Source organism: Oncorhynchus clarkii, chromosome 28 (genome assembly GCF_045791955.1).
Source record: "Oncorhynchus clarkii lewisi isolate Uvic-CL-2024 chromosome 28, UVic_Ocla_1.0, whole genome shotgun sequence".
Classification (NCBI taxonomy): Eukaryota; Metazoa; Chordata; class Actinopteri; order Salmoniformes; family Salmonidae; genus Oncorhynchus; species Oncorhynchus clarkii.
The window spans coordinates 14,858,235-14,882,543 of NC_092174.1; the positions used below are offsets into that span (position 1 = coordinate 14,858,235).

A 24,309-nucleotide genomic window follows, 5' to 3' on the forward strand; every position below is an offset into this window, starting at 1 on the left:
TTATTTTAACAAGGAATGATTTTAATCAAATTTAAATGACAATGTACCAATAGTATTTCTGCAAAGTTTGCAGAAATACATTCCATATACGCCATACAGGCCTACTACTTAAAGTCATTTAAAACAAAACAATTGTCTCGAGCCTGTCAACAAGAGTCGTAAAAACAAGTCAGAAAAAAAGTGCTCAACCAGAGTCACTTCTGTTACAATCCAAAACAAATGGATCTCCTGAATGACAACATTCATAAGACAGCCACTCATGAATCAATTGAGTGTACAGTGGGATGTGTCCTCTTTTACAGCGTCAATCAAACAATAGAAATCAATTAAATAACTGAATAAGAGAAAGAGAAAGCCATGATAAACATTCTCCTTGCACACAATTACAATGATAATAAACCCATTTTGAAATCAAACAATTACATTGATTGAAACGAGATCATGTCTACAATTCCAATTGTTACAAATATTATTTTTTACCGAGTGTCTCAGGGGTGGATTAGATATTTTTTTTGTATTATTAAATGTTATTTAACGTGCATTTATAACAGAGACTATCGTGGGTTAACCTCCTGTCTCCTGGGGTCAACTGGAAGGTCAGAAGGTCAAAGATGAAAAGTCAGTGATCAACGTGGGCTCAGTGAATGGTAGTAGCCTTAGAGCTGAACATACTCAGGCTAAACGGACTAGAAGGAGAGAGAGAGACAAAGGGAGAGATCATACAGTTGAAGTCGGAAGTTTACATACACCTTAGCCAAATACATTTAAACTCAGTTTTTCACAAGTCCTGACATTTAATCCTAGTAAAAATTCCCTGTCTTAGGTCAGTTAGGATCACCACTTTATTTTAAGAATGTGAAATGTCAGAATAATAGTAGAGAGAATGATTTATTTAATATTTTATTTCTTTGATCACATTCGTAGTGGGTCAGACGTTTACACACACTCAATTTGTATTTGGTAGCATTGCCTTTAAATTGTTTAACTTGGGTCAAACGTTTCAGGTAACCTTCCACAAGCTTCCCACAATAAGTTGGGTGCATTTTGGCCCATTCCGCCTGACAGAGCTGGTGTAACTGAATCAGGTTTGTAGGCCTCCTTGCTCGCACATGCTTTTTCAGTTCTGACCACAAATGTTCTATAGGATTGAGGTCAGGGCTTTGTGATGGCCACTCCAATATCTTGACTTTGTTATCCTTAAGCCATTTTGCCACAACTTTGGAAGTATGCTGGGGTCATTGTCCATTTGGAAGACCCATTTGCGACCAAGCATTAACTTGATTAACTGATGTCTTGAGATGTTGCTTCAATATATGCACATAATTTTCCTCCCTCATAATGCCATCTATTTTGTGAAGTGCACCAGTCCCTCCTGCAGCAAAGCACCCCCACAACATGATGCTGCCACCCCCGTGCTTCATGGTTGGGATGGTGTTCTTCGGCTTGCAAGCCTCCCCCTTTTTCCTCCAAACAAAGCGATGGTCATTATGGCCAAACAGTTCTATTTTTGTTTCATCAGACCAGAGGACATTTCTCCAAAAAGTATGATCATTGTCCCCATATGCAGTTGCAAACTGTAGTCTGGCTTTTTTTATGGCAGTTTTGGAGCAGTGGCTTCTTCCTTGCTGAGTGGCCTTTCAGGTTATGTTGATATAGGACTTGTTTTACTGTGGATATAGATACTTTTGTACCTGTTGCCTGCAGCATCTTCACAAGGTCCTTTGCTGTTGTTCTGGGATTGATTTGCACTTTTCGCACCAAAATACATTCATCTTTAGGAGACAGAACGCGTCTCCTTCCTGAGCGGTATGACGGCTGCATGGTGTTTATACTTACGTACTATTGTTTGTGCAAATGAACGTGGTACCTTCAGGCGTTTGGAAATCGCTCCCAAGAACCAGACTTGTAGAGGTCTACAAAAGAAAATTCTGATATCATGGCTGATTTCTTTAGATTTTCCCATGATGTCAAGCAAAGAGGCACTGAGTTTGAAGGTAGGACTTGAAATACAGTGGGGCAAAAAGTATTTAGTCAGGCACCAATTGTGCAAGTTCTCCCACTTGTGCAAGTTCTCCCACTTGTTTGTAGGTGACCAAATACTTATTTTCCACCATAATTTGCAAATAAATTAATTAAATATCCTACAATGTGATTTTCTGGAATTTTTTCTCATTTTGTCTGTCATAGTTGAAGTGTACCTATGATGAAAGTTACAGGCCTCTCTCATCTTCTTAAGTGGGAGACCTTGTACAATTGGTGGCTGACTAAATACTTTTTTGCCCCACTGTACAGGTACACCTCCAATTGACTCAAATTATGTAATTTAGCCTATCAGAAGCTTCTAAAGCCATGACATCATTTTCTGGATTTTTCCAAGCTTATTAAAGGCACAGTCAACTTAGTGTATGTAAACTTATGACCCACTGGAATTGCGATAAAGTTAATTATAAGTTAAATAATCTGTCTGTAAACAATTGTTGGAAAAATGACTTGTGTCATGCACAAAGTAGATGTCCTAATCGACTTGCCAAAACTATAGTCTGTTAAGAAGAAATTAGCGGAGTGGTTGAAAAACTAGTTTTAATGACTCCAACCTAAGTGTATGTAAACTTCCGACTTCAACTGTACATACCTGAACACATGAAGATGGCACAAAAACACACACAGAAACTCACCTCTTAAGGTTACTAGCTGATGATGAGGAGCTTTGCACCAGCCTCTTGGGAGAAGAGGAGGAGGAGAAGGGAACAGGGACCTGAGATAGCCTGGAACACTTGGGAGGGGTGATAGAGGTCTGACTGGTCTTTGTCAAATTCAACCTGGAGAAGGATGGTACAACAAACAATAAGGCTTTATAACCATTTAAAAATACATTCAAAGTATAGCTCTAAAGTTGAACGCAGGGTTATGTCTGTCGATGTACGATGCAAACAACGTCAACGAAGTATTGATGGATGTTTAACCACATTCACTTTCGCACAGCACACGCACATACCGTGAAGTGGTGGCAGACCTGGATGAGCGACGGCCTTTCAAATCCCTGAGTTTATCTCCTTGGGTCAGACACTCCCTGTAGTTATTCTGCAGATGACAGAGAGAGGGCGACAAACCAAGACATGCAGTTTCAATCATTTCACATCCTAGCAAAATGCCAGCCCTTAGACAGGGTCAGACCATTTCAGATTATAATGCAATGAATAAAACTAACCTGAATCCTTATTGTACCTGACAGATAGTCCTATACGTAACACCACATGTGTTAAATACGGGCCGAGTCTGGCCCGTGACACATTTCTATCTGGCCCGTGAAATGATTTGGGATGTCAATTCATTTTGGCCCACTTTCATACCGCCTGCTATGCCCTGCACTAGAAGTCACAGCAAGCAATGCCCGAGCCAGCCAGTGTTTAAAAGTGTTGTAAGCCAAATGTCCATGCCGAGTTTCGGTACCGACTGGTCATTGCTGTAACCTACATAAAATGTCATCTTGGTTGTCAAAAGAGTTAAGATAAAGGATTCTCACGAGGGTATAAATTACTACTAAAGGACAATAGGACAAACAAGCGAGTATAAATTAGTAAACTTTACAAAATTACAACCTGATGCGCCCACAACGGTGAATTCAAAGTTCAATTGCACTGCTTTTCTGTGTCCCGTTTACGTTGCTTTCGTGTGTCCCATTTACAGCTGAGCAGAGGGAAAGTGTACAGACACATGCCACAGTCCTAGCTACAAATATGTTGTGGTCTGGCAAATATGTTGTAGCTTGACAATGACTAATCCAAAAAAAAACACCATTGTCAAAGGAATTTAACAATTCCTATATATATATTCATTAACCAATTCAATTGAAATCACAGTCTGTTTAAGAATTAGTAAAGATCCTCATTTGCATAAAACAGACAGAGACCAGTCTATCAAAATTAGCCAATAGCATTCTCGAGAGCGCTGCTCATAGAACTATGTACAACAGTTTATATATCACATATGAAGTCATAGGTTATAAAATGTATCTCCTCCTCTCGACCAGGACAAAGCAGGTTCAAAAGTTCATTCCAACTCACTAGCGCACATACCTGACACACTATATCTAGATTAACTCCTGAAGTCTCACCATAGTCTATTACCACTTAGCAGACAGTTCCAGATAAGGAAAACCTGGAGGGGCTCTCGCTGTCTTATTTGATCGCCACAGAGTTATAGCTGAGTCGGTTCAAACATAAGTTAATGACACTCTTTGCTTACTTTAGACACACACACATACATTCCTTCTTCCACAATGGTTATCATTTCCAATTACCCCCTGTCCATGCTACATAACCTCTTTCTTAGGAACTAAGATTATTAATCAGATATTGTAAAACAGTTTAGAGTTTAATTAGTTATAGTTCTATTTAAATGTAAATATTGTTTAGTCATTATTCATAAAATTCCTAACAACCATGCAAAGGAGAAACATGTGGGACTATTACAGCAACATTTGAGAAGTAGCCTAGGCTACCTACTCAAATCAAGACATTTTCAGTGCACCATACAGCAATGTTGCATTCTGCCACACCAGTGATCCATGCAGTGCAAGAAATGAAAAAAAAAATGTTAAGTTAAAATGTTACAACAACCGAGCGATGTTTTTGTTATTCGGCGTTATGAAATACTTTTTGATTAAGGTCACAGGATAATGCACAAGCGTAGCAGCAAAGACTGGACAAATATCTCTTCTTTTGTTTCAATATGTTAAAATGCTATATGCAGAATCCTATGTAGATAAGTGGACATTATAAAATTGACATGGGTAGCAGTTGTAGGACTATGCAAAAAAATGTTTTTAACAAATATAATAGGCCCGCAAATTCGTTGAGCTTTTTCAATATGCACTGGTTGAGTTTGGCAGCCCTGTGTTGCACAATACATTTCTATCTGAACGTTATGTGACATTACACCCTTCAGAACTGGACCCAGGACACCACATTCAAACTGTAAAATCACATTTCAAAAAAACTAAAAAACATACAAACTAACTCTGACCAAACCGGATTTATCTCAGGTAGGCAATCTTTCTATAATATTCGCCACCTATTTAATGTTCTCTATTCTGCCCACTCAACTCTACAGCCAGAAGTTGTCATCTCTTATGCTGAAAAGGCTTTCGACCGGGGGTTGAGTGGGAATATATATTTGCAGTACTAGAGAGATTTGGGTTTGGTCCTGTCATTCCTTTCCTGGATTAAGATGTTGTACTCGTCCCCAGTGGCTTCTGTTCACACCAACAATGTTACCTCCAGCTACTTCCTCTCCACAGAGGGCCAGGCAGGGTTGCTGTTTATCCGTATAGGGTAGGGTTGCTTATATCTGTATAAGCCTCTTGCTATCGCCCTGCGGGCGGAGGAGAGGATTAAGGGAATACTAAGGGGCGACATAACTCACAAGGTGTCCTTATATGCAGACAATCTTATTTTATACATCTCTAACCCTATGCCCGCTCTCTTAGACATGCTACAAGGTTTTGGGACATTCTCTGGTTGTCAGCTAAACCTAACAAAAAGTGTGCTCCTCCCCATTAATCCGTTCGCAGAAGGAATTGGGTATGCCAATTTCCCATTTAAGCATCAGGTCTTTATTTATTTGGGGATAAAGGTCACACGCTCATTTAAGGCTCTGTCTAAACATAACTTCAAAACAATCCTGGAGCGCACTAAGCAGGATTTCATTAGGTTCGTCTCTTCCCATTTCATTAGCAGGTCGCATTCATTCTGTTAAGATGCCTGTACTACCTAGGTTTTTGTACCTATTCCAAATGATTGCCATTTTTTGCCAAAGTCGATGTTCAAACAACTGGACAGCTACATTTCCAACTTCATTTGGAATAAGTCAAATCCACGAATGAGAAAGGTATATCTAGAGAGGCCTAAGCCTACAGGCTTTTTTTACACTACTACTGGTCAGCAAATATTTCTAAATGTGTTTATTGTGTTTCTACATTTGAAAACAAGGAAGGCCCAACTTGGGCCATCATAGAGTTACAGTCAAGCCTTCCAACGTTTCCGGTATCGCTCCTGTGCTCCCCAATACCCATGAACCTTGGCATCCATGTTTTGAACCCCATTGTTAAGAACTCCCTTAAAATCTTGTCCCAATTCCAAAGTCACTTTAGCCTTTAACAAGCAAGTGGCTTCTCTCCATTAACATCTAATCATCTCTTCCCAGCGTCACAGATTGACACGGCATTCCAGTTCTGGCATAGGAACGGTCTGCTGTTTTTTTTGTGACCTATTTGTTGATAACACATTTGTCTCATTCGATACTCTGAGGGTTGACCATAATATTCCCAATACCCACTTTTTTTTAGATACCTGCAAACTGGCAGCTTTGCCAAAAAACATTTCCCTTAATTTCCACTTGAGCCCACTAAGTGTCCAGTCGAGAGGTGCTTAGATCTTAACCCTTATCTGAAGGGCACAATCTCCAGACTATACGACATAATACAGAACATTAATCCACCTTCCTTTGCAAATACAAAATCTGCATGGGATCAAGACATAGGTGGCGAGCTATACGATGACATATGGCAACAGAGTATTGAGTGTATCCACACATCATCATTTTGCATAAGGCGTGGGCTTTTGTCAAATGACAGATTGGGAAAAATACACCCAAATGTTAACCAAGTGTTTGAGATGCCACCAGAGTCCAGCGACTGTGGGACATATGTTTTGGTCATGCCAATCTTTGACTGGCTTCTGGGACCCATTTGAGAGGCATTCTCACATATGTGTAATACAACTGTTAGCACCAACCCGGTCCCTGCCATTTTTGGGGTACTTCCCCTAGACCAGAATGCTACCAAGCATCAGGCAAATGCGAAAGCCGCCCTCCTTTATGCAGTGGGTCAAGGAGGTGATGTCATCTCTGCCTCTGGAGAAGGTTAGGTACACTGTGCATGGGTCCCAACAACAGTTTGACTTAAACTGGTCCCCATTAACACAATACGTGGAAAGTATTTTACTTAGAGAAACTTGCATAGTTTGGTAAGCGGTCATGTCTGTTCTAGTGGCCATTTGTGCTGATAAGAATTTTTATATAACTTTATCCCCATTGTTTTTATTTCTATTACTGTTTGTTTCTGTTTTTCTGTCCTATTTAACTTACTTTTATAGATGCCTTGGTGGGTGGGTGGTTTGTAGGGAGGGAGGGAGGGAGGAAGTGGAGGGATGGGAGAATGAGGGGTTGGGGTTGTACTGTTTTTGTTGTTATATCTTAAGTCTATAAATAAAGTTAAAAAGTAAAACATACAAACAGGGATGGGGGGATAACGGATTAGATGTAATCCGTTACATGTAACAGATTACAAAAAAAAAAACGAATATGTTACATTACCAGCAAAAATATAGTAATCAGATTACAGATACTTTTGAAAAACTAGATGATTACTTCTAGGATTACTTTTAAATTCAGAAAGGATGTTTGCATAATTTTTTTTTGACACCTTTTTGTTTTCTCAATGACATTCAAATCAGCATTGAAAAAAGACTCAAGTTTACATTTGTTTCTGCCTGAGCGAGTCTGACCACAAGTCAGAGACCACTATGATGACACACCAAATGCGTTTGATGAATCTTGGGGAAAGAGCAGGAATAGGCTTTTGAAGGCATATAGTCCAAGCTATATCTTCCAATGGAGTGACTGCTGTTGGCAATCAAAGATTATCCAACTTGAATAAATGCTTGGAGGTAAGCATGACAGCAGTGGTGTAGCCTACAGGTGATTTGGATATCACTTATTATCTAAACTGAACAAAAAATAAACGCAACATGCAAAAATCTGAAAGCTTTTACTGAGTTACAGTTCATATCAGTCAACTGAAATAAATTAATTTACGCCCTAATCTATGGATTTCACATGACTGGGAATCTATTTATTTATTTTTATTTCACCTTTATAACCAGGTAGGCGAGTTGAGAACAAGTTCTCAATTACAATTATCAATTATCAATTATCTTACCTGGCCAAGATAAAGCAAAGCAGTTCGACACATACAACACAGAGTTACACATGGAGTAAACAAACATACAGTCAATAATACAGTAGAAAAACAAGTCTATATACAATGTGTGCAAATGAGGTGAGATAAGGGAGGTAAGGCAATAAATAGGCCATGGTGGCAAAGTAAATACAATATAGCAATTAAACACTGGAATGGTAGATGTGCAGTAGATGAATGTGCAAAGTAGAAATACTGGGGTTCAAAGGAGCAAGATAAATAAATAAATAAATACAGTAGGGGCTGAGGTAGTTGTTTGGGCTATTTACAGATGGGCTATGTACAGGTGCTATGTACAGGTCCTGCCAATACAGATACAGTATGCATCTGTTGGTCACAGATACCTTAAAAAATGGTAGGGGTGTGAATCAGAAAACCAGTCAGTATCTGGTGTCACCACCATTTGCCTCATGCAGCGCAACACATCTCCTTTGCATAGAGTTGATCAGGCTGTTAATTGTGGCCGGTGGAATGTTTTTTGTCCCATGCCTCTTCAATGGCTGTGTGAAGTTGCTGGATATTGGCAGGACCTGGAACACGCTGTGGTACACGTCGATCCAGAGCATCCAAAACATGCTCAATAGCAATGTTCCTTTAAGCTGCACACATGCGTGGGCGCTCAGCTCCCCTCGGCCCGCGCTAAGAAGCACTCGATTGAACTTCACTCAATTTTCTCTTTAGTTTTCCTCTTTAGTTAACACTATCAACTATTCGATCTACTGTGGCAATATTAGCCACATTCAATGTCACATATCGTAACAAAACAAACAATAAAGACAGTATGCTAAATTAACTTTGCTAGAGATTGTCTTGTAGGTAGAGTGCATTGGAGCAGGATTCTATTGCATTGACAGGCTTGAATCAGGCCTGTACTCTATACAGACCGGTGCGCCATAACCAATCAGAGCTGCAGTAGGCCTATATGTAAATAGCCATTGCCATATATAGATCTGTGCCATTCACTTTGAACTGGACTATGTTTAGGCTACCGTGTGAGTGGTCGTGACTCGAAGTGGCGGTTCTAGCTAGTATGGCTCCCTGGGCAAACCCCCCCCTTTAGCTTTTTTTTAATCTAAAAAGTTATCCTTTTTAGATAAAACTATACTAAATATAATCACGTCACCAAATAACTGATTAAAACACTATTTCTACAGTAGCCTCAGCAGCACTCTGTAGGGTAGCACCATGGTGTAGCCGGAGGACAGCTAGCTTCCGCCCTCCTCTGACTTCAATACAAAACCTAGGAGGCTCATGGTTCTCAAGCCCTTCCATAGGCTTACACAGTAATTATGACAACTTCCGGAGGACGTCCTCCAGCCTATCAGAGCTCTTGCAGCATGAACTGACATGTTGTCCACCCAATCAAATGATCAGAGAATTAATCTAGTACTGAAAGCATAAACTACAGCTAGCTAGCACTGCAGTCTTTAAAATATGGTGAGTATATGACTCAAAGAGAGGAAAAGACAATAGTTGAACAGTTTTTAACAAATGAATTTCTTCCAAAATGATGTAGAAGCAAGAGAGAAAGATTTCTTTTTTTCACTTTCACTTACTTAGCTAGCAAATGCAGCTAGTTTAGCCTACTGAAACCCCCTGCTCAAACAGAGGGATAATATGTTACCTAGGTGGCTATGACTGTCCAAAACAACACTGGAACTCTTCCAAGTGAAGGTAAGCATTTGCTATTACAAAAGTATTGCCACCGGGGCCCGCCAGTGAAATGCATGATTGTAGCGGGTTTACTATCACATTCGTTCTATTAGCTATGACGTTACTTTAGCTAATATGGTGACATGGTGTAGGCTGTGTAGTTTGGCTTGGAAAGGTATTTTCGCCTGGTTACATACAGCTGATGTGTTGTGCATTGAAGTCCACAAGCGGAGGGAAGAGAAGGAATACAACATGGCTGTTATGAGAGTGAACTCCGTTTACGCATGATCAGGGGTGTGTATTCATTCCGCCGATTCTGTTGAAAAAAACGCTTCTTAAGTGGAAGCAAAAGGAACAAAATGGGGATAAAATGGGGATAAACATACCATGTCCAATAGAAACTTGTCTCTCGACCTGTGTGCACCTATACAGTTGAAGTTGGAAGTTTACATACACTTAGGTTGGAGTCATTAAAACTCGTTTTTCAACCACTCCACAAATTTATTGTTAACAAACTATAATTTTGGCAAGTTGGTTAGGACATCTACTTGGCGTGTGACACAAGTAATTTTTCCAACAATTTTTTCCAGATACAGTGCCTTGCGAAAGTATTCGGCCCCCTTGAACTTTGCGACCTTTTGCCACATTTCAGGCTTCAAACATAAAGATATAAAACTGTATTTTTTTGTGAAGAATCAACAACAAGTGGGACACAATCATGAAGTGGAACGACATTTATTGGATATTTCAAACTTTTTTAACAAATCAAAAACTGAAAAATTGGGCGTGCAAAATTATTCAGCCCCCTTAAGTTAATACTTTGTAGCGCCACCTTTTGCTGCGATTACAGCTGTAAGTCGCTTGGGGTATGTCTCTATCAGTTTTGCACATCGAGAGACTGACATTTTTTCCCATTCCTCCTTGCAAAACAGCTCGAGCTCAGTGAGGTTGGATGGAGAGCATTTGTGAACAGCAGTTTTCAGTTCATTCCACATATTCTCGATTGGATTCAGGTCTGGACTTTGACTTGGCCATTCTAACACCTGGATATGTTTATTATTGAACCATTCCATTGTAGATTTTGCTTTATGTTTTGGATCATTGTCTTGTTGGAAGACAAATCTCCGTCCCAGTCTCAGGTCTTTTGCAGACTCCATCAGGTTTTCTTCCAGAATGGTCCTGTATTTGGCTCCATCCATCTTCCCATCAATTTTAACCATCTTCCCTGTCCCTGCTGAAGAAAAGCAGGCCCAAACCATGATGCTGCCACCACCATGTTTGACAGTGGGGATGGTGTGTTCAGCTGTGTTGCTTTTACGCCAAACATAACGTTTTGCATTGTTGCCAAAAAGTTCAATTTTGGTTTCATCTGACCAGAGCACCTTCTTCCACATGTTTGGTGTGCCTCCCAGGTGGCTTGTGGCAAACTTTAAACGACACTTTTTATGGATATCTTTAAGAAATGGCTTTCTTCTTGCCACTCTTCCATAAGGCCAGATTTGTGCAATATACAACTGATTGTTGTCCTATGGACAGAGTCTCCCACCTCAGCTGTAGATCTCTGCAGTTCATCCAGAAAGATCATGGGCCTCTTGGCTGCATCTCTGATCAGTCTTCTCCTTGTATGAGCTGAAAGTTTAGAGGGACGGCCAGGTCTTGGTAGATTTGCAGTGGTCTGATACTCCTTCCATTTCAATATTATCGCTTGCACAGTGCTCCTTGGGATGTTTAAAGCTTGGGAAATCTTTTTGTATCCAAATCCGGCTTTAAACTTCTTCACAACAGTATCTCGGACCTGCCTGGTGTGTTCCTTGTTCTTCATGATGCTCTCTGCGCTTTTAACGGACCTCTGAGACTATCACAGTGCAGGTGTATTTATATGGAGACTTGATTACACACAGGTGGATTGTATTTATCATCATTAGTCATTTAGGTCAACATTGGATCATTCAGAGATCCTCACTGAACTTCTGGAGAGAGTTTGCTGCACTAAAAGTAAAGGGGCTGAATAATTTTGCACGCCCAATTTTTCAGTTTTTGATTTGTTAAAAAAGTTTGATATATCCAATAAATGTCGTTCCACTTCATGATTGTGTCCCACTTGTTGTTGATTCTTCACAGAAAAATACAGTTTTATTTCTTTATGTTTGAAGCCTGAAATGTGGCAAAAGGTCGCAAAGTTCAAGGGGGCCGAATACTTTCGCAAGGCACTGTAGATTATTTCACTTATAATTCACTTTATCACAATTCCAGTGGGTCAGAAGCTTACATACACTAAGTTGACTGTGCCTTTAAACAGCTTGGAGAATCCCAGAAAATGATGTCATGGCTTTAGAAGCTTCTGATAGGCTAAATTACATAATTTGAGTCAATTGGAGGTGTACTTGTGGATGTATTTCATGTCCTACCTTCCAATTCAGTGCCTCTTCGCCTGACATCATGGGAAAATCAAAAGAAATCAGCCAAGACCTCAGAAAAAAGATTGTAGACCTCCACAACTCTGGTTCATCCTTTGGAGCAATTGATAAACGCCTGAAGGTACCACGTTCATCTGTACAAACAATAGTATGCAAGTATAAACACCATGGGACCAGACCCGTCATACCGCTCAGGAAGGAGACGAGTTCTGTCTCCGAGAGATGAACGTACTGTACTTTAGTGCGAAAAGTGCAAATCAATCCCAGAACAACAGCAAAGGACCTTGTGAAGATGCTGAAGGAAACAGGTACAAAAGTATCTATATCCACAGTAAAATATCGACATAACCTGAATGGCCGCTCAGCAAGGAAGAAGCCACTGCTCCAAAACTGCCATAAAAAAAGCCAGACACGGTTTGCAACTGCACATGACCATCGTTATGTTTGGAGGAATAATGGAGAGGCTTGCAAGCCGTAGAACACCATCCCAACCGTGAAGCACGGGGGTGGCAGCATCATGTTGTGGGGGTGCTTTGCTGCAGGAGGGAATGGTGTACTTCACAAAATAGATGGCATTATGAGGGAGGAAAATTATGTGGATATATTGAAGCAACATCTCAAGACATCAGTCAGGAAATTAATGCTTGGTCGCAAATGGGTCTTCCAAATGGACAATGACCCCAAGCATACTTCCAAATTTGTGGCAAAATGGCTTAAGGACAACAAAGTCAAGATATTGGAGTGGCCATCACAAAGCCCTGACCTCAATCCTATAGAAAAGTTGTGGGCAGAACTGAAAAAGGGTGTGCGAGCAAGGAGGCCTACAAACCTGACTCAGTTACACCAACTCTGTCAAAAGGAATGGGCCAAAATGCACCCAATTTATTGTGGGAAGCTTGTGGAAGGCAAACTGAAATGTTTGACCCAAGTTAAACAATTTAAAGGCAATGCTACCAAATACTAATTGAGTGTATGTAAACTTCTGACCCACTGGGAATGTGATGAAAGAAATAAAAGCTGAAATAAATCACTCTACTATTATTCTGATATTTCACATTCTTAAAATAAAGTGGTGATCCTAACTGACCAAATACAGTGAATTTCTACTAGGACTAAATGTCAGGAATTGTGAAAATCTGAGTTTAAATGTATTTGGCTAAGGTGTATGTAAACTTTCGAATTCAACTGTACGTTGTAAACTTTCATTCATAGGTTAGGTTAGCAACCTCATGATGGGTATAGAGAAAATGTGAGTATCATGTAGTAGCCTAAACCTATTGCTGTTACATTGAACTGGGTGAATGGAATATGAAGTCATCTGTCACACCCTGATCTGTTTCACCTGTCTTTGTGATCGTCTCCACCCCCCTCCAGGTGTCGCACATCTTCCCCTGTGTATTTATACCTGTGTTCTCTGTTGGTCTGTTGCCAGTTTGTCTTGTTTGTTCGAGTCAACCAGCGTTTTGTGTTTCACCTGCTTTTTCTAGTCTCTCTTTTCTTGCCCTCACAGTTTTGACCCTCGCCTGCCTGACCACTCTGCCTGCCCAACCCACAGCCTGCCTGCCAACCTGTACCGCTGCCCCCCTCTGGATTACCGACCTCTGCCTTACCCAGACCCTGAGCCAGCCTGCGGTCTGGTACCGTTGCCTGACCTCTGGTTTTATGACCCCTGCCTGCCTTGACCTGTCTATTGCCTGCACCTGTTGGAAGATTAAACTATTGTTTATTCGACGTGGTCTGCATCTCGGTCTTCCCTTCATACCTGATATCATCCAATAACTTGAGACATTGTGTTGTTGTGTGACAAAACTGTACATTTTCAAGTGGCCTTTTATTATCCCCTGCACAAGGTGGACATGTGTAATGGTCATGCAGTTTAATCAGCTTCTTGATATGCCCCACCTGCCAGGTGGATGGATTTACCTTGGTAAAGGAGAAATGCTCACTAACAGGGATGTAAACAAATTTGGGCACAATATTCTTGAGAAACAAGCTGTTTGTGCGTATGCAAAATTTCCGGGATATTTTATTTCAGCTCATGGAACATGGGACCAACACTTTACATGTGTTTGTATTTTTGTTCAGTGTACATAGGGCATTGATGTGAATCACACTGCTACTCTCTCATTTAGCTATTTGTGCTTTACAGTGTTGTGAATGTGAATGGCTGTTCACAAATGTATATGTGTATTTTAACACAATGGTTGAATTGAAGAATTGTAAGCTGCTTATTAATCATTGTTTTTGTGACCAGGGGTGTATTCATCAAGAAATCTGTTACCGTTTAAGAACCAAACTGAAGCAAACAGAGTAAAATAAGAGTTCCTATCAGAAAATTCAGGTAGGTCCCTTCCCATTTTGTTCCGTTTGCTTTCGTTTTGTAACAGAATCGGCATAATTAATATGACCCAGTGGACAGCCAGTAAACTCCCCTGTGGTACTGTGCTCCGTACTGTCAAAAACTAGTTTAATAAGACCACGAGTGGGGATTTTATTGCTCAATCGAAAGCTGATAAAAAAATGTTTTTAAATACATAGGCCTAACGGACAAATGCTCAAACACACACACTTTTGATAGACTCAAACAGTTGCAAATTATCAAGATATCAGTGTCACCAACAAAAATGTAAACAATAGGCCTCTATAGCAAATTTTTCACATGCAAAAAGAAAGCAATGTGTCAGAAGCAGCCTATATAACCAACCCATTAAGTAAAATCCAACATCCATTTATGACCAGCTATGTAAACTCTAATAATGATTTATCCTGCAATGGATGCTGTTCAATTGGTAATATTGACTTATGTCTTCTTCTAATGCCTCTTAAGCAGGTTGACATTTATTGGGATGAGTCTTGTCCTTGAGGCAGAACTGAGATTTCCACTAGATGGGCCAGCTGCAGAACACAAATTGTCTATATTGTAAAAATTTATGAAAACCAAAAATACAATTTGGTCTTAATTTAAGGTTAGGGTTAGGCACTAGGGGTTAGCAGTGTGGTTAAGGTTAGGTTTAAAATCGGATTGTATAACTTTGTGGCTACTGTATGCCACCTAGTGACCACTCTGCAGAGCTGCCTCCAGGACAAGATGCATAACGAAAATGCTCTTAAAGGGAAAGTAATCAAATCACGTTACTGAGTTTGGGAAATCCCAAAATTACATTACTGATTACAATTTTGGACAGGTAACTAATGGATCACATTTAGAAAGTAATCTACCCAACTCTACAAAGAACCATTGCCAAAGTCACTAACCTCATCCAGGCTGAAGGACTTATAAAGAACGGTGTTGATTGACAGGTCGTCCATGCTGGAGACGAGGCAAGTCACTTCCTGGTCCAGCTTTGGCCGCTGGCGACGCTGCTGCTGCTTCTGTTTGGTGCGATGCATGTCACCCTGCACCCACATACTGTGCTGCTTACTGAAGAGAGCGATAAGTAGTCAGGAGGAGAAAAATATTAAACTGTACCAAACTTCCACAGATATAAGAGGCAGATTATAAACTAAAATTGATTCAATTGTTTTCCTCCTCAATCTACACACAATACGCCATAATGACAAAGCGAAAATAGGTTTTTAGAAATAACTTATTTACATAAGTATTCAGAACCTTTGCTATGTGACTTGAGCTCAGGTGCATCCTGTTTCCATTGATCATCCTTGAGATGTTTCTACAACCTGATTGGAGTCCACCTGTGGTAAATTCAATTGATTGGACATGATTTGGAAAGGCACACTCCTGCCTATATAAGGTCCCACAGTTGACAGTGCATGTCAGTGCAAAAACCAAGCCATGAAGTTGAAGGAATTGTCCATAGAGCGCCGAGACAGGATTGTGTCGAGGCACATATCTGTGGAAGGGTACCAAAAAATGTCTACAGCATTGAAGGTCCCCATCAGCATTGAAGGTCTCCATCATTCTTAAATAGAAGAAGTTTGGAACCACCAAGACTCTTGTTAGAGCTGGCCACCTGGCCAAACTGAGCAATCGGGGGAGAAGGGCCTTGGTCAGGGAGGTGACCAAGAACCAGATGGTCACTGTGACAGAGTTCCAGAGTTCCTCTGTGGGGATGGGAGAACCCTCCAGAAGGACAACCATCTCTGCAGCACTCCACCAATCAGGCATTTATGGTAGAGTGGCCAGACGGAAGCCACTCCTCAGTAAAAGGCACACGACAGCCCGCTTGAGTTTGGCAAAAGGCACCTAAAAGACTCTCAGACCATGAGAAACAAGATTCTCTGGTCTGTTGAAACCAAGATTAAACTATTTTGCCTGAATGCCAAATGTCACATCTGGAGGAAACCTGGCACAATCCCTACGGTGAAGCATGGTGGTGGCAGCATTATGCTGTGGGAATGTTTTTCGGCGGCAGGGACTGGGAGGCTAGTCAGGATCGAGTGAAAGATGAACGTAGCAAAGCACAGAGAGATCCTTGATGAAAACCTTCTCCAGAGTGCTCAGGACCTCAGACTGTGGCGAAGGATCACCTTCCAACACGACAACGACCCTAAGCACAAAGCCAAGACTCTGCAGGAGTGGCTACGGGACAAGTCTCTGAATGTCCTGGAGTGGCCCAGACTTGAACCCGATCGAACATCTCTGGAGACCTGAAAATAGCTGTGCAGCGAAGCTTCCCATCCAACCTGACAGAGCTTGAGAGGATCTGCAGAGAAGAATGGGAGAAACTCCCCAAATACAGGTGTGCCAAGCTTGTAGCGTCATACCCAAGAAGACTCAAGGCTGTAATTGCTGCCAAAGGTGCTTCAACAAAGTACTGAGTAACGGGTCTGAATACTATTGTAAATGTGTCCATTTTTGTCAATTTTTGCTTTGTCATTATGGGATATTGTGTGTAGATTGATGAGAGAAAAAAAAACAATAGAATCCATTTTAGAATAAGGCTGTAACATAACATTTAGAAAAAGTCAAGGGGTCTGAATACTTTCTGAATGCACTGTATCTTTCACTGGGTCTTAGTGTGACATATTGGGGTTTATTCCTTACTCTTCTAGAAAGTCCTGCTGAGGTCCGATGATGGATCCAGGCCTGCAGATCCTGATCCAGGCGATGGCGTCAGCCGCTGTGAAACGATAGTGCTTCATCAGGTAACAACCTATCAGTGTCCCCGTACGACCCAGACCCGCTGTGAATGGACATAGGGGAAGAGTAGGCAGAAAAGAGTGAGAGTGAAGAGAAAAGACAGTTCTTTATGAGTGTCACACACCTGTCTTTGTGCTTGTTTTCACCACGCTCCAGGTGTCGGCCATCTTACCCATTATCCCCAGTGTACTTATACCTGTGTTCTCCGTTTGTCTGTTGCCAGTTTGTTTTGTTTCGTCAAGCCTACCAGCATTTTGTCCCGTGCTCCTGCCCGTTTCTAGTTCCTGTTTTCTAGCATTCACAGTTTTGACCATTCTTCCTGCCCTGACCCTGAGCATGCCTGTCTTTCTGTACCTTGCCATACCACCCTGGATTACTGACCTCTGCCTGCCCTGAGCCTGCCTTCCGTTCTGTACCTTTCGTACTCTGCACTGGAGTATTGACCTCTGCATGCCCTTGAGCTGTCGTTTGCCTGCCCTCCCTGTTTTTGTAATAAACTTTTGGTACTTCGAAACAGTCTGCACCTGGGTTTTCTCCTGAGCCTTGACATAGAGAGTAATGGCGAGAGAGGAGTAAGCCTACTGTTGAAATGTCAGCCTATTGCTGCCCTCTAATGATGAGTCTCTGTGTCACTGCATGCTAGAGTCCAACACTGAATAATGATCTTATTTACTACTGAACAGACAGCAGAGCTAAGTATGAGGTCCATGATGGTTTTATGAATTGATTAATACACACACAAAGCCTCTCACCTTTGCAGTGGACAGCCACAGCGCCCTCAGTGCTCTCACACACGTGGAGGAAGCGTCGTGTGATGAGGTCACTGGGCGTGGTTCCATCCACGAAGAACAGGTCGTGGTGCTCGAAGCCGCCGTCAGTGAACCGCCGTCCGTCGTAGATCTTCCTGTTGAGCCGCACCACGGCGGTTACATGATGCTCCTGGAAATACGGGAAGTAGGCCTCTGGAGCATGGAGAGGGTATCCTGTGAGGGAGGGGGGGGACAGGGTTGGGGTCAGTGCCATTATAGTGGAGGTTGATGAAGGACAGTCATTTGGGGTGGCAGGTAACCTAGTGGAGAGTGTTGGACTAGTAACCGAAAGGTCGCAAGATCAAATCCCCATGCTGACAAGGTAAACAAATCTGTCATTCTGCCCCTGAACAAGGCAGTTAACCCACTGTTCCAAGGCCGTCATTGAAAATAAGAATTTGTTCTTAACTGACTTGCCTAGTTAAATAAATGTAGGTATTCTGTACTATCAACTGCCATTCCATTTACTGTGACATGACAAGCGCTGTAATTGTCTCTTAAAACCATGAACTATGAAAAACATGTATAGGCAGCAAGGGAAAAGTCACCATTCTCTATCTTGCTTCTTGGGTGAGGTCCACTAAAGGCCAAAATCTTCCCAGGAATAATCCAGTTCATGTCTCCATTCTCTACTCGCTCGTAATGCTCATACTCTTCCACATCAAATGTCTCAAAGTTGAAGAATCCACATTGCAGGGCCTACGGATGTAAAAAAAAAAAAAGCACACAGGGTGGTATTGAATCAAACCTGACATTAATTGTTGTTCACAAGAAGACCAGTACTTAGGAGCCACTTACATACACTGTAGAGTCATTACTATAGACATATCCTTGCAGTCACAAGGACCTGTGTCAACGTGGGGCCAGGAGAAATTGCGGCTCTTCCTCATCTCTTTTTCTCTTATTGATTACGCACTCCATTGCACAACCCTTCTGGTCTTCACATCTCGCTGGCACTTGATTGGTTAACCAATCCATTAACTGGATATAGAGTCCATACACCAGGTTGCGTGGGAAGAATTGAGTCCCTGACTAAAAGGCTAGGGTGAGCACCAACACATAGAGCAGGGTCGCATCCAGGCGAGCAACATTTTGAAATGCTCAGATAGAAATGTTTTGCAGAGAACTAAGATGAGTCCATATTCTACATAGTTGAGAATCATGTCTAATCTAAATTCTATATTTCTATCTGAACGGAACATTCTGGAGTGAACCCATGATGTAACCCTTCCTCCATGTTGATACATGCTAACCATGTTTCTCCCCCTGTGAGCATAATTGGACTAAAAGATTAACACTGCGACCAAGACAGAGAGAGGGAGGGAGAGAGAGGGGGATATTGAGAAAGAAAATGGATTCGTTGAGGCTATTTAACCTGTCTATGGGTCCTTTCAAACTCATAAAAAGGCTGGGTAATATGTTATAACATGTTTAAATGCTACACCATTGTAAATGCCATAACTGTTAATACACGATGGAATACTCATTTATTAAGAGTATGTGCTACTTAGAAAAAGTTTATCAATACTTATTACTGACAGTTATAACTAATATCAAGCATTGGAAGACACCAAATACCCAGGAGAAGAGGGACAGAGTCTAATAATATCTCCTTGTTTATAGTAAATAGCAACTCAAGGCTCAACTGAAAATAAACAATGCATTTTTACCTTGCGTATTCCTTGTAAACAGTCTAGGATGGTCAAATTGTACGTGCAGTCTCCGAGAGCAGCGTCCCTAAAAGAGAAGAACAAATGGTGAGTTCATTTCACATATAGAGACTATTGTTGGCTGTGCATCACAGTGTGTTGAAATGGCCTAACATGCTTGCTGGAAAAGCACTATTTCCACCATCCTGTTGAACATGAAATGGTCGTCACTTCAACAGCTAACCTCATTATAAGCGTTTCCAATGATATTTACTCAACATACACCCAAACGGTGACAGTTGACAACGGTGTCATTTGGTATGGTGTCGTATCATCCTGTGATGTCAGGATGATGGGGTTACAATGTGGCATTGAGGCATCAGGAATCTAGAAAGTTCTGCAGGAATTTTGCATCATTCGTCCACATTCTCATTTCAGTCAGTGGAACAGCCCGGCTAAACTGTGATTTGCGGCATATCGGAGTCTAATGCGAGCACATGGATACCAGTTATAGAAAAGAAACAACAAATATTCCCCTTTGTTCAGCGGTACGCTATTTTAACATTATCGGTGTCAAACATTAGGCAGTTAGGCATAAAGGCATTCGGCATGAAGCTTGGCAGTATTTGTATATGAACCATTCATGCAGGGTGTTATGTACGCAGCATTAGCCTACCAACCTCTACATTTAAGATTGGGCGCTAGAGTAACTAAATAGTTAGCTGGAGAGGTGTTTTGTTTGTTTACCTGAAAGGCAGATATGCAGTATTATTTCCTGAGATGAGGCTCCTGTAGGCCTCCTCTGGGCTTCTCTTCAAATAGATCACCTGAAACAGACGTGTGCATGCGTGCGCATGCATTAGAGACAATAAGAGACTACGAGAATAACATAATAAAGACAAGAAGATGAACACTCACAGAATAGGCACCAATAAGTACTGCAGCGTTGGCCCTCTTCCTCTGGTCATAGCTGGTGTAGTGAATCACCCTCTTTCTGGAATGAGTGAAGGACTGAAAGAAACCAGACTATCAACATTTCAAATCATGAGGTGTTTGTTAAACGGCTTCTACGTTTGGTTTTATAGGAAAGATTGTGTTGGAAATTACATTGTGATTACACAGTAATAGGAGCAACTTCGTGGAAAGGGTTATCAAAGGGGTAAAGTAAAGTGCATATTGAGGAAACCCCCTTGGAGTAATGGTAATACGAAATGTGTCTTACCTTGAGCTTCTTGTTCAGTTTACAGCAGTACCTGTACAGCATGCCCAGATTCAGGGGTCCAAAGTCAGCATAGAAGCTGAGACACAAGCCCGAGAGACAAATGTAAATAATGTAAGTAATAGTATAACTATTACTCTTCAGTGGAGGATGGTAATATTACATAGGCCTGAATACTGTAAATTAACTACTACAGAATAAGGTACATGTAATACAATTTTTTTTATTTAGAAATCAGGTTGTAAAATCCAATTTTACACATGGTAACTGGTTGCCATTAGGCCTAGACTTACTGATTATTGGTTAGCCTAAATCCAGAGGCAACACGTGTTTTATCTATGTGCGCTACAGTGTCCTGAGTGACTCCCGAGTGGCGCAGCGGTCTATAAGGCACTGCATCTCAGTGCTTAGAAGCATCACTACAGACCCTGGTTCGATTCCAGGCTATATCAAAACTGGCCGTGATTGGGAGTCCCAAAGGGCGGTGCACAATTGGCCCAGCGTAGTCCGGGTTAGGGTTTGGCCAGGGTAAGAATGTCTTAACTGACTTTCATAGTGAAATAAATGTTAAATATTTTTTTTAAATAATAAAACAGTTGGGTCTGACATTTTTGACACACTTGATAAAGGTGAGCAAAGATTACTGTATAAAATAAATTATTTAAATGCTAAACTATATTGTACACTCACATTTTTGGGGTACCAAAAAATGTCTGCAGCACTGAAGGTCCCCAAGAACACTCTGGCCTCATTCATTCTTAAATGGAAGTAGTTAGAAACCACCAAGACTTGTCCTAGAGCTAGCCGCCTCAGCAATCGGGAGAGAAGGGCCATGATCAGGGAGCTGACCAAGAACCCGATGGTCACTCTGACAGAGCTCCAGAGTTAATCTGTGAAGATGGGAGAACCTTCCAGAAGGACAAAAATCTCTGCAGCATAACACCAAATCAGGCCTTTATGGTAAGAGTGGCCAGACGGAAACCACTCCTCAGTAAAAGGCACATGACACCCCGCTTGGAGTTTGCCAAATCAAAGGACTCTCTGGTCTTGAGAAACCAAGATTGAACTCTTTGGCCTGAATGCCAAGCATCACGTCTGGAGGAAACCTGGCACCATCCCTACGGTGAAGCATGGTTCTGGCAGCTTCATGTGGTGGGGATGATTTTCAGCGGCAGGGACTGGGAGATTAGTCAGGATCGAGGGAAAGATGAACGGAGCAAAGTAAAGAGAGATCCTTGATGAAAACTTGCACCAGAGCGCTCTGGACCTCAGACTGAGGCAAAGGGTCACCTTCCAACACGACCATGACCCTAAGCACACAGCCAAGACAACGCAAGAGTGGCTTCAGGACAAGTCTCAATGTCCTTGAGTGGCCCAGCCAGAGCCCGGACTTGAACCCAATCAAACATCTCTGGAGAGAGCTGAAAATAGCGGTGCAGCGACGCTCCCCATCCAACCTGACAGAGCTTGAGAGGATCATCAGAGAAGAATGGTCGAAACTCCCAAAATACAGGTGAGAAGATTCGAGTTTGTAATCACTGACAAAGGTGCTTCAACAAAGTCCGGAGTAAAGGGTCTGAATACAAGTTGTGATACTAGTTTTTCCATTTTTAATACATTTGCTAACATTTCCCCCAAAAAATGCTTGCTTTGTCGTTATGGGGTATTGTGTGTAGATTGATGAGGAACATGTTTTATTTAATCAATTTTAGAATAAGGCTGTAACGTAACAAAATGTAGAAAAAGTGAAGGGGTCTGAATACTTTCTGAATGCACCGTAAACCCCTGGAGTTTGCTAAACGGCATAGGATTGGTACCGGTGCTTTGGTCAGATTACATGAAAATAGTGTTCATTGGCCACACAACACAACTTGTTAAGGTCTAAATTTATCCAGTACATCTGTCTCTAGACATGAAACCCATTGAAAACCTGTGGTTTGATTTGAAGAGGGTAGTCCATACAACATGCCTACTTACTTCTCATAGAGAAATTCATCATCTGTGCTGAAGTAGTGAGAGTTTGCTGTAGTTTTCGGTTTGGTTCTAAGGGTTGCAAAATACAACCGGTCTGTAAGAGAATGAAGACCATGTAAAACAAGGGCAAAGAGATAACAACAATAAGAATAATCATATTTATTTTCCCACGCTCAGTGACCCACATTAGTGGTTCTTAAACTCTTTCCATTTCCCGAGGCTTAGCCTTCTTTGTTTCTTCCAAAACATCAAACACTCATTACACCCGAAATATAAAGTTACTCTTCCATTAAAATGTGAGTCCATGTAGGCCTATGTTTTGGCTGATGCAATCAAATTCTCGTTCTGGGATATTAATAAAGTACTAAAGTCACTAGAAACTGAACAAACAATGCTCATAGAAACCAACTACACGAATGAAAAGCATTGATTCCACATACAAATGAGTTAAACAGCTGTTAAATCACGTTCTAAACGTTGGTGGGCGAAAGCAATCTGAACTCTCGCGCAATAAGTGGATGTTATTCAAGCCAAGTTGCGCAACTACTTTTATTTTGTTACCTTTGATGAACTCGGACGCTCCAAGTAGTACATATTCATCTGCCATTTCATTCGTCGTTGTTAAAATCTCAAAATTATATAGGGTCCTTCAACAGATGAATTGGAGATGGAGGGCGCAAATTGTTGGTGCAAAAATAAGTTATTTATACGCGCCCCCTTTTCAACTAAACTACAACACACAATACAAAATATTCCTCTTGATTATCTTATATTGACGAACTAGTGAAGAGTCAATAAAACATATGTTTCTTAACCTCAACACAGGGCACGTCGCTATGGTTTAGTTGAGTCCGGCCAATCAGCATTTAATAGGAGGCGGCTCTGACCTAAGAAGTAAATCCCCTGTCAAGTGTCTGGGCTGCGGAGTGATGGTTACTCATCTAGCCTAGCCAAGTACAATAAGTGTCACGTCTTTTACGCATAAGGATTCAAGAATGTTCTTTGTGGATTTGTGTGTCATATTTCAGTTGTTATTTTACATTCTTAAGTTTACTTTTCCACTTTAAGTCTTATAATAGTCATTTTACAATATTTTTTTCAGTCAGTTTTGATATGTCTGAATTAAAAGTACATAGACCTAACTGTAGGTCTGTAAAAACTGTAAAACAGTCACTTTTATAGTGTGGTTAACATTGAAGTGATGTAAGGTGCAAGCCACCAACACAAATGGCACACTCATCTTGGTGTGTGTGCTTGGCATTCCCTGTGGCATGTGATGCAGTCCTTTAACCAACTATATCTTCCCACCTGACTACCATTATGCCTTGCTACCTCTCCATAGCAGGACGTGCCACTGAAGTGTTTAACATCCCCGACTTTAATTGGGGCCAAGCTTCCTGCCATCCAGTACCTCTATACCAGGCGGTGTCAGTGGAAGGCCTTAAAAAA

At 41.3% G+C, this 24,309-nt stretch overlaps 1 protein-coding gene across 3 annotated transcripts; it reads right to left on the minus strand.

Moving 5' to 3' along the window:
* LOC139387391 (dual specificity protein phosphatase CDC14AB-like) lies at positions 1–23,699 on the minus strand. Of its 3 annotated transcripts, none has more exons than XM_071133541.1 (14): positions 23,422–23,699; positions 22,864–22,954; positions 20,890–20,965; positions 20,586–20,678; positions 20,415–20,494; positions 19,689–19,755; positions 18,567–18,717; positions 17,962–18,192; positions 17,114–17,252; positions 15,364–15,529; positions 2,996–3,081; positions 2,676–2,819; positions 1,841–1,913; positions 1–686 (listed from the first exon to the last, which is right to left on the minus strand). In XM_071133541.1, the coding sequence occupies exons 1-14, from the start codon at positions 23,465–23,467 to the stop codon at positions 678–680; spliced, it is 1,452 nt and encodes a 483-aa protein (XP_070989642.1). In that variant the 5' UTR covers positions 23,468–23,699; the 3' UTR covers positions 1–677. The 3 variants fall into 3 exon arrangements, with proteins under 3 accessions (XP_070989642.1, XP_070989641.1, XP_070989643.1); XM_071133540.1 differs by having other exon boundaries at positions 1,837–1,913; XM_071133542.1 differs by lacking the exon at positions 1,841–1,913.
* Between the last annotated feature and the right edge of the window lie 610 nt (positions 23,700–24,309).

Bases quoted from the DNA above. Each gene is read 5' to 3' on its own strand.
- LOC139387391 (XM_071133540.1), bottom strand. From the start codon at position 23,467: ATGGCAGATGAATATGTACTACTTGGAGCGTCCGAGTTCATCAAAG. The intron at 18,193-18,566 runs GTGACTTTTCCC...CCTCCCTCACAG, and splicing joins AAGAAGCAAGATAGAGAATG to GATACCCTCTCCATGCTCCA. The intron at 1,914-2,675 runs GTGAGTTTCTGT...TTTCTTTTGTAG, and splicing joins TCAGCTAGTAACCTTAAGAG to ACCTCTACAAGTCTGGTTCT.